The sequence below is a fragment of the Athene noctua genome, chromosome 1 (assembly GCF_965140245.1).
Source record: "Athene noctua chromosome 1, bAthNoc1.hap1.1, whole genome shotgun sequence".
In the NCBI taxonomy this organism is placed as follows: domain Eukaryota; kingdom Metazoa; phylum Chordata; class Aves; order Strigiformes; family Strigidae; genus Athene; species Athene noctua.
Genome location: NC_134037.1, coordinates 117,545,448 through 117,555,317, shown reverse-complemented (window position 1 = coordinate 117,555,317; position 9,870 = coordinate 117,545,448). Strand labels below are relative to the sequence as shown.

The 9,870-nt window shown below is 50.4% G+C and overlaps 1 protein-coding gene across 2 annotated transcripts; it reads left to right on the top strand.

Annotated features, from left to right (window-relative positions):
• Positions 1-1,353: 1,353 nt before the first annotated feature.
• Positions 1,354-4,831, top strand: GPR75 (G protein-coupled receptor 75). 2 transcript variants are annotated; one of them, XM_074902745.1, is made up of 2 exons: positions 1,354-3,084; positions 4,734-4,831. In XM_074902745.1, exon 1 carries the CDS (start codon positions 1,357-1,359, stop codon positions 2,938-2,940), a length of 1,584 nt encoding a protein of 527 aa, XP_074758846.1. In that variant the 5' UTR covers positions 1,354-1,356; the 3' UTR covers positions 2,941-3,084; positions 4,734-4,831. The 2 variants fall into 2 exon arrangements, with proteins under 2 accessions (XP_074758846.1, XP_074758749.1); XM_074902648.1 differs by lacking the exon at positions 4,734-4,831 and adding an exon at positions 4,169-4,686.
• The last annotated feature ends 5,039 nt before the right edge of the window (positions 4,832-9,870 follow it).

Sequence of the window (9,870 nt, the reverse complement as noted above, 5' to 3'; positions counted from 1 at the left end):
AAGGGATAAATGGTGGTTATTTCTCCCCTGGCCTAGAGACAGTCCTTTGCCTGATGTCCTGTGCCCCTGGGCACAGAGAGGTGAGCAGCAAGGGCTTCCCTCTCTCTCAGAGATTGCCCGGGGAAAGCAGGGCTGGAGTGAGCAGTGGCAGGCACAGCATGCAAACCTTTGCCTCAGCTGGGACTGAGCAGCAGGGGTGAGTTTGGGGCAGGTGTTCTGTTGGTGTTCACTCAACACGGAGCAATCTCAGGGCCTTGAACGCCCACCTGGTGCCTTGGGGCTGTGGTCGGGGCAGGGCTGTGCCCTGACATGTAGCAGGTCCCTGCACGGCCACATCCTATCGGCCTTCTCCTGAGCAAGGCCTTGGGGTGGAGGTCATGTTTGCCACTGGAGGGATGGATGGATGGATGGATGGAGGAAGAGATGGAGGGAGGGATGGAGGGCTCCTCAGGGTGCTCTTCTGTGGGCAGCGGCAGCGACAGGTATGAGGAGGGAGGTGGTGGAAACCTCCTGTGGGCACATCAATACGAGAGAGATCTCAAGGAGCTGGCGCAAGGGTGAAGGAGGTTGGTGAAGGATCTGGAGCATAAATCCTGTGAGAAATGATTGAAGGAGCTGGGGCTGTTCAGTGTGAGGAGGAGAAGGCTGAGGGGAGACCTCATCACTCTCTACAGCTCCCTGAAAGGACATTGCAGAGAGGTTGGTGCTGGTCTCTTCTCACAGGGAGTTTAGTGACAGAACAAGAGGGCATGGCTTTAAACTGCAACAGGGGAGGGTTAGACTTGACATGACGAGAAAATGTTTCATCAAAGAGTGGTCAGAGTGTGGAATAGGCTACCCAGGGGCGGGGGGGAGTCCCCATCCCCGGGGGTGTTTAAGGGCCGTTGGGATGAGCTGTGGGGGGATGTGGGGTAGGGGAGAACTTTGTATAGTCGGGCTGAGGGTTGGACTCGGTGATCCCGGGGGTCTCGTCCAACCGGGCTGATTGTGTGAAACGGCGGCAGCCGCCCGTAACAGCAGCGGCTCTTGCCGCAGCGGCCGCGTCTGTGCCCCCGCCGTGCCGCGGCCGCGCAGGGGGGCCGGGGGCTCCCTCCCCTCCCGCCCCGCCGCTGCCCCGGGCTGCCGCGGGCCCCGGCGCTGCGCCCGCTCGCCAGCCCCTGCGGGGGAAGGGGCCGGGCCGGGCCGCGGCGGGCGCCATGGCGGGGCGGGCGGCGCCATGTCGGGGGCTGCCCTGAGGGAGCGGCGGCGGCGCGGGCCCGTGCGTGCGGGAGGGCGGGCGGGCTGGCGGCGGGGCTGGCGGGCGGCCCCCGCCGCGGGCCCGCCTCGGCCGCGGCCGCGCTGAGGCGGCGGGCGGAGATGAACGCGTCGGGGCGGCTGCCGGCGGCGGGCGAGGAGGAGCCCCCCGGCGCCTCGCTGCTGCCGCTGGGCGGGAACGGCAGCGCGGGCGGCGGCCCCGCGGAGCTGCGGGAGGGGGCCCACGCCGCCACCCTGGCGGCCTGCGCCGCGCTGCTGGCCCTCGTCTTCTGCCTGGGCTCCTACGGCAACCTCATCGTCCTGCTGTCCTTCTTCGACCCGGCCCTCAGGAAATTCCGCACCAACTTCGACTTCATGATCCTCAACCTCTCCTTCTGCGACCTCTTCATCTGCGGGGTGGCCGCCCCCATGTTCGCCTTCGTGCTCTTCTTTGACTCGGCCCGAGGCGTCCCGGGCGCCTTCTGCTTCACCTTTCACCTCACCAGCTCCGGCTTCATCATCATGTCGCTGAAGACGGTGGCGGCCATCGCCCTGCACCGCCTGCGCATGGTGCTGGGGAAGCAGCCGCACCGCGCCGCCTCCTTCCCCTGCACCCTGCTCCTCACCCTGCTCCTCTGGGCCACCAGCTTCACGCTGGCCACGCTGGCCACCCTCAAAACCCACGGCTCCCGCCTCTGCCTGCCCATGTCCAGCTTCGCTAGCAGCCAGGGCAAGGTCATCCTCTATCTCTACGTCACCGACTTCATCTGCTGCGTGGCCGTGGTGTCCGTCTCCTATGTCATGATCGCGCAAGCCCTGCGCAGGAACGCCCAGGTGAGGAAACGCCCGCCCGTGGGGGCCGCCAGGCCGCAGCCCTTCGTGGGGGCCGGCGAGGCCGTGTCCGGCGCCCTGCCCGCCCTGTACCGCAACCAGAGCCACGGCAAGGCGCAGCGGGGCCCGACGCGCGCCCGCGGCAGCCCCCGCGGCCTCCAGCCGGTGTCGGCCGGCAACCTCTCGGCGGCCAAGGACTCCCGGGCCGTGGTGACGTGCATCGTCATCGTGCTCTCTGTCTTGGTTTGCTGCCTGCCCCTGGGCATCTCTCTGGTGCAGGATGTGCTGTCCGGCAGCGCTGGCTTTCTTCTCTACCAGTTTGAGCTGTGCGGATTTACTCTCATTTTTTTCAAATCTGGGTTAAACCCTTTTATATATTCCCGTAACAGTGCCGGACTGCGGAGGCGAGTCCTGTGGTGCCTGCAGTACATAGCCCTCATCTTTTTCTGCTGCCAGCACAAGACGAGGCTGCGGGCCATGGGCAAAGGCAGCCTGGAAGTCAACAGGAACAAGTCGTCCCACCATGAGACCAATTCAGCCTACATGCTGTCTCCAAAACCTCAGAAGAAGCTGGTGGACCAAGCCTGTGGTCCCAGTCACTCCAAGGACAGCGTCCTGAGTCCCAGGGCTTCTCTGGGGCACCAGCACTACGCCCAGAGCAGCTCCACCCCCATGAACACCCGAATCGAGCCCTATTACAGTATCTATAACAGCAGCCCCTCTCAGGAAGGGAGCACCCCAAACAGCTTACAGCCCGTCAGCTCCGCCTTCGGGTTCGCCAAATCCTACATCGCCATGCACTATCACAGCCCCAACGGCTGGGGGCCGGACTGCGACACCGCCTCCACCAGGCAGATCCCTGTACCCTCCGTGTGACTTCAGGAAGGGCTCCGAGCAGCCCGGGCCATGGGCCCCTTCTCTGCTGCTCTTCAGGAGGGTTCTCAAAGACACGGTATTGCTCTACTGCTGCTAATTAAGAAAAATGCCACTACTGTTAATAGACGACTGTTTGCATTTAAAGTGAGTATGAGGATATTGCTTCATGACACCTGGAATTTCTGTGGCCAGTCACGAAAGGGCAGGGTTTTAGGTTTGTGTGTGGAGTTGTTACATGAGGGTGTTTTTCTTAGTAAATTTTATTGTTGGACAAGGAAAAAAAATATATCAAGTGTTACAAGATCAGTTACATCATGAGGCAGAGGGTCTCAGATAATAGTCTGAGGTTGTGCCAGAAGGATTACCTGTTAAATTGCTGAGGCTTCAAGAAGGAAGAACTGGGAGGATGTTTGGTGTTGTGATACTTAGGTTTAAGTTCTTCCCGTTGCAAAGAGGTGAAAGAATCACTGGTATTTTGTTGTGCCAAGTGTCAGTAATAAAAAAAGTCCTTTCTGCTGGGATCCTGGTTTCACCGAGGTAAATAGCAAAGTTTCTGTCAACTTCAGGTGAAGTTCAGGATTTCAGTCTCGGCTTCCTGAAGCAGGATGAGGCATTGGACAAAGAGTCTTACCTTGCCACTGGGGAAGGACTTTAGAGAAGTGTTGTGACACTGTAATAAACCTCTGAAATAACATATATTTTAATTTCTGCCGTATGTTTATTTTAAGTGGCGCTACGTGTCCCAAAATAATCTATTTGGAAAAGTATCTGATAGAAATACCCGTGCAATCCCCAATTATAAGTTTTACTTGAGGTTAAAGATAAACATTGCAATATTATACTACTGAAACTCTGTTAGTGATACAGTCACCTCTGGAGTTTTTTAATTTGTAAACTGTTACACAAAGAGTAGTGTTGCTGGGGTTTTTTTTGTCTATGACTTTGTATAAAAGCAGGAATTATTGGGATTTGGTTGTGATATTCCTGACAGGTAGAACTGATAGCTATTAACATTTTTAAAAACAGAATGGCCACATAACAAGATGACTACAAGTTTTTGAGGTTCTCTTTAAGTCCAGCATCAGTTTGATTTAAAGATTAATAATCGACTTAAAAACTTTACCTGTTGTTTTACACGGTGAGCAAATAACAGAAGTTAAATATTTATTTTTTTTTTAAATCTGACCATTTGCATTGTGTCACGCGCTGTGGGAATTCCTGATGAAAGGGAATGACTCAGAGGCATTTGAACTCCTGACAATTATCGCTTCAACTGGCCAGATCTCAAAACCAGCAATCACCTTTCGACTTCTGCGCACTTCAGCACAGCCATAGTATTTCTGAAATAATTGTGCCACAGACTTGTGCTTCTCGTTATGGAAAACACTACATCTTTAGCAAAGTGATGGTCATGGAAGGATGATCTGTTATTTTGGAAACAAAAAAACCTTCACATTGCTGCTGTGTGTGAGGGGTTGTTGGTGTAGGCTATTTGTTAATTAAACTGGTTTCAAGATTTTCCTGGAAGACTGCTATGTTATGAACACTGTTCTTTGTTTAACACTCTGAATTTTAATTAATTTTGAATAATTCAAGACAGCATTCTTGCAATAAAACGGATGTGAAAAACTTTCTAATACAAATGTAAAATTGAAATTCTTTCCATGAGTCTTTTCTCTTTGCCCAGATATTTTTCTCTACAAACAAATAACATGGTTCTTTATAAAGTAACTATAAAAGATGACTAAAAGATTTATCTTGTTTGTGTTTTCTGTTTTTGCATTTCTCTCCAGTAAATTGGTTGCAGGATGGGGTCCTGCATGTGCTTTAAGGGCATTGAAGATGGGCATTGAAACGGGGCTTAACATGAAGCAGTTCTGGGATTTGCTGCGTGTAAGTACAACTCCTGTAGTGCTTCTGGTTTGGCCCACGTGCACTTCAGCCCACCACAGAAGATTAAGTCCCTTGTGCTTTATTCGTAAATGTAACTTGAGTTGAATGTTTGTGTTGGGAGTGAAGAGAGAAGGGTGCAGGAAGGATGGAAGGGGTTTGATGGCCCTTATGTGATATATTAAGACAAAAGAACTGAACTTCTTTAAAGCCTGTTGTAGTGTTGCTCTTGTGTTGACTTGTGGTGCCAGTTGTACCCTTAATGTAGCTGATGTGTTGGCAGTGTCAGAGAGGAAGATGCAAGTCCTTTCAATCTGCAGTGCGAATGAAGTCTGATTTGTCAGTTGTACTAAACTGTTTGCGGGCAGGCTTATAGATGTAGTAAATAGGAGTAGGGTTTGGAAACGTGTAGGTACACTTTCTTTGAAGTGAACCACAGACTTAAGTAATCCATTATTGTATGATACAATAGTTGGGTTAGACTCTTCTGCAAGGTAACTTCTTTCCTTCAGCCCCCTCATTGTATCAGAGCCCTGTTCTGCTCAGCAGAACGAGTAAAGTGTGACGGGGAGGTTCAAAAAGCAGCCGTCTCATAGAGAGGGGGAGCACAGTGAAGAGAGGAGATGGGGGTAGGGGGGAGAGTAAGTGATGAAAGTACCTGTTGTGGTTTAAACCCGTCCGGCAGCCGGGGGTTGGGGGGAAAAATTGGAGGAGTAAAGGTAAGGCGACTTCTAGGTGGAGATAAAAACACTTTAATAATTGAAATAAAATAGACTAAAAATAGTAGTAACAGTAGAAAATACAAAGTGTAACACACACTGTGGGTGGTCACCCCCCCACCTCTTGATGCCCAGCCCCTTCCCAGCCAGTGATCCCTGAGGAGAGGAGATGCTGAAAGCTCTGTAGTGGGAGCGAGAGCCCTGTGCTCCCCAGCAGCACCCCCCTCCTCGCCAAGCCTGGCCTGGCAGGGTCCGGAATGTTCCAGGGCCCATGGGGGGCTGCTGCTCTGGCCCTGCTCCCCTCCAGTGTCCTCTGCATCCCCACAGCCGTGGGGCCCGACGAGGCAGCAACTCCCTGAGTGAGGAATAACTGAAAGTCGCAGTGGTACCAGCGTTCTCCTACCTGATGCCACACTGAGTACAGAACACAGCACCATCTGAACCCCTAAAAAAACCTTGCTCTTTCCCAGCCCCAACCAGGCCAGGCTGTGAATAGGGGATGGTTTAGGCAGGTGTGGGTCTGGAGTTGGGGCTGTCCCTCACGTGGGGACAAGAGCATGTCACAGCGAGGGCAAAGACAGCAGATCCAAGACTGGTGAAGGGCTGGACTTTCCTTACTGCCTCTGCATAGCGCTGTGGAACTGTTCAGATAAAGCTAGGAAGGTTGAACTTTACATGGGTAATACAAGTAGCAGGAGCCTGACTGTGAGTGCCAGCACCTTTGAATTACATATAAAATTTTATACTCAAGGCATTAAAGCACTCTCTGCCCTCTGGGCTGAGTATGAATCTATCCCAGAGGCAGGTGTTATCAATGGGTTGTTTTCAGGGTGCTTTTCAGTTTCTAAGTGGCTGGTGTTGGCCAGTGTCACAATATTTGGCCAGAGGACTGTTTATTATTGAAAATCTGCAGTGATGTGTTATGTGTATGAGTAGCTGTTCGACTGGGGTATCTGGTGAAACAAGGAGGGGCCTCAAAGAAACCATAAAGAAGCTTACTGGAAAACCAACTGATGAATTACTTGGGGCTGATCTTGCTAATAAGTGAATTTTGGTTCTTTACATGAACAAAAATATTTGAAAGACTTTATAATCCATAGTCTTTTTAAGTCATAGCTCTTACTTCTGGGTTACAAAAGTTGACTTTTCTGCTAGTGGCCTGCAGTGTTGTATTTTTTTTATCCTTTATATATAAAACCTAACATCTGCAAATCCTAAATAATTTTAAACAGTATCTGTACAACCCTGAAAAGCTGCTCAGGAGTGTTCAACATTTGGGCACTGCCTCAGAACTTCTTAGACTAGAGATTAGAGAGATTTCTGTAAGGTGTTACACTTTTTTTTTTTTAAGTCGTAGAGCCGGTCTGCCTTAGTAGTGAGGCTTCAGCAAGCTGGGGACGTTGAGATGCAAGAACTGGACAGCTGATGGGTGAGAAGGATCAGTGCTTAATGATTTTCTGCCACCTGGTGGTATTTGATGGTTATGCATAGTTTAGGTATGTACTTGTTTTGCCAATGATTAGGCCTAGCATAAAGGACACAGGCAGCATAAAGATGAACCAATAACCAAACTGTATTTGATACAAAAGGGTCAGTACATGGGTGAGCACTGGGGGTACAAACAAGTCAGATTATACATAATCGACATCAATCCCACTGACCCCAACAACAACACCACATGACCAACAATGGGTGGAATAAATGGTGAAATGCAGTCTCCCATAGAAGGGAGAGGAGACAACTGAGTCAACAAACCAAATACATAAGAACAAGGAATCCACATACTGAATCTCTACACAGCCCGTTTACAAAAGCCAGACCTGACTGGAGCCCAGTCCCAGGGAGGCAGGAGGTCCTTCCCCAACAGGAGACTCCGCAAAGTGGATCCACCTCACAGACAGGCACTGCCCCTTCCTGCAAGTGGTCCCAGCTTTTATCCCTAAGTGGGACACCAGACCTTTGCTTACTTAATGCGGGACACCTGGGGCTCCTTTACCTAATGGCTCTCCCTGCAAGGCCGGCTGCACCCTGGAGGGAAGCCTAAAGGCAAACTCATCACCCCTTTGTGAAGGGCTGTGGGAATCGCCCATATGTCAGCCTTAATTTGGGGCTTGGGGTTGAAACCCCAGCATTTCAGTACTTTGTCACTTGTTTAGGAGAGCTGTGAGAGTTATCTCCTGCGTAATCCTCTGTACCCCACCCGCTGCAGCACGGGGAGTCACACGTATTTTATATATAAAGAATGTTTTCCTTCAAAAGTATGTAAGAGGGGCATGTTTGCGCTGATGCTGTGGGTGGGTGGAGGGTTACAGAAATGGTTCCGCTGATGAGTGCTGGCAAACAATTCTGCTGGTGCTGCGCAGACCAAGGAAAAAGGTCCCAGGTCCCTTTCCCCGGTCAGTGGGCTGGCAGGCTGCCAGACCTCTAAAGAACAGGAAAGTAATTCTGTTTTCAGAGCAGTCAGCATACGTGACTCCTCAGGCTTATGGAGGAAAGGTGGGTTTGCACACAGGACAGAGAGATCTCTCCGCAAATGGAGGTGCTTGGGAGAGGAGGGTAAGTCCTGCTCTGCTCCTCTGAATTTGCACCGGTGTAAAACTGCAGAGTTGGCACCATGGGACAAAGGGTGAGAGGCAGCTTCAAAGGGTTTGTGAGCACCGGTTCTGTCCTGTGCTGAGATTGATGCTGATTCCTTGGGTTTGAAAATTTCTGGAGGAGACTGAGGGGAGATCTCCTGGCCTTCTCCAACTCCCTGAAAGGAGGGTGCAGAGAGGGGTAGATGAGTCTCTTGAGGCAAGGAACCAGCACCAGGACAAGAGGGAATGGCCTCAAGCTGTGCCAGGGCAGGGTCAGACTGGCTCTTAGAGAGCATTTATTTGCAGAAGGGGTTGTTGGGCATTGGAGTGGGCTGCCCAGGGCAGGGGGGAGTCCCCATCCCTGGAGGGGTTGAAGAGTTGGGTTGACCCAGCACTGAGGGATCTGGTGGAGTTGGGAACTGTCAGGGTGAGGTTCGTGGTTGGGCTGGAGGAGCTTCATGGTCTTTTCCAACCTAGACAATTCTGTGATTCTGTGATTTTTATGAATAGCTCTTCGATTACTGTCAGCTCCAAGCACTGCCCTTCAAGGATATACCTTGTCAGGTGTCCTGAAGTTTAAGCAGTTCCAGCAAACTGACTAAAAAATGTTATTTATTATGTCCTAATAAATGCTGACAAGAGGAGGTTGACAATTCCTGTGTGGAATGGGTTTATGTTTACTATTAGAAAAATGCTTTCGTTCATTACAGAACCTGTCCCTGAACCTTGGTGCCAAGGCTCAAACATGCTGCGTGCTGCACTGTGGGCTTTTTCCTTTTTCCTAGGAAGCAGCACAGGGAGGGTCAAAACCATGTGCTGCTCCAGTTGGATCTTTCCCTTTTCAAAATACATTGCAGGAGGGTTGTATTTGCTGATAACTCCTTGTAAAGCCACGTTTGCTTCATGTTTCCCCTCCTGGTACCAAATAGCTCGGTATCAGTGTTACTCTGTTTTAGAGTACAGGTTGCAAACGTGCTGTCCCGTAGGTTGTACATGGACGTTCCGCGTCCCCGGGGCTGTGGTGATCTGCTGGTAAGTCACTTGGGTTTGCTCATCTTACAAGCAAATCTGGATTGTGTGATGCTAAATGATTTGTGTTCACCCGCTATTTATTTTCCGTCACAGTCTGTTGATTTTTATTGAATGTCAAAGTCAGATCAGCTGATTTTTAAAAATTATTTTTCCAAATACAGTTAATAAAACTATGAAGTGGCGCTAGGTGATGACAAGGGCTATGCAGAGGCAGCACTCAGTTCATTTGGAAATGGGGCAGGGTGGTTGTGTCAGGTGAAACTTTCCCAAGTCTAAATAATAATCAACAGAACTTCCTTGCTTACTCTTCAGAGATCTATAACAACAGCATTTAAAGAAAGCTCACACCAATTATTTGACAGGACAGACTGACATGCTCAGCTGGGTCTTTTTTGATTGTTGGGTTGTACATGTTAATAAGTAACTATAAAAGATTTTAAAGTCTGATCTCTTCCACCGATTACTTAAACAAATTGATGTAGCAGTGTGGATTTGCAATTACATGTCTCAGGTGGCTACAGTAAGTAAATCTTTAATCTTTTAAACCAGAGAAGGAAGCTGCTACATGTGTACCCTGGTGGTTTGCGTTTTTCTAACATGTGGACAGTGTGTGTTCCCACCTTCAGCTGTACTAGAACTGAGGATGGGAGCTACAGCTTTACCTGTCAGTAATGCCACTTCTCACTGCAGTAATCTCACAAAACCAGTGAGGA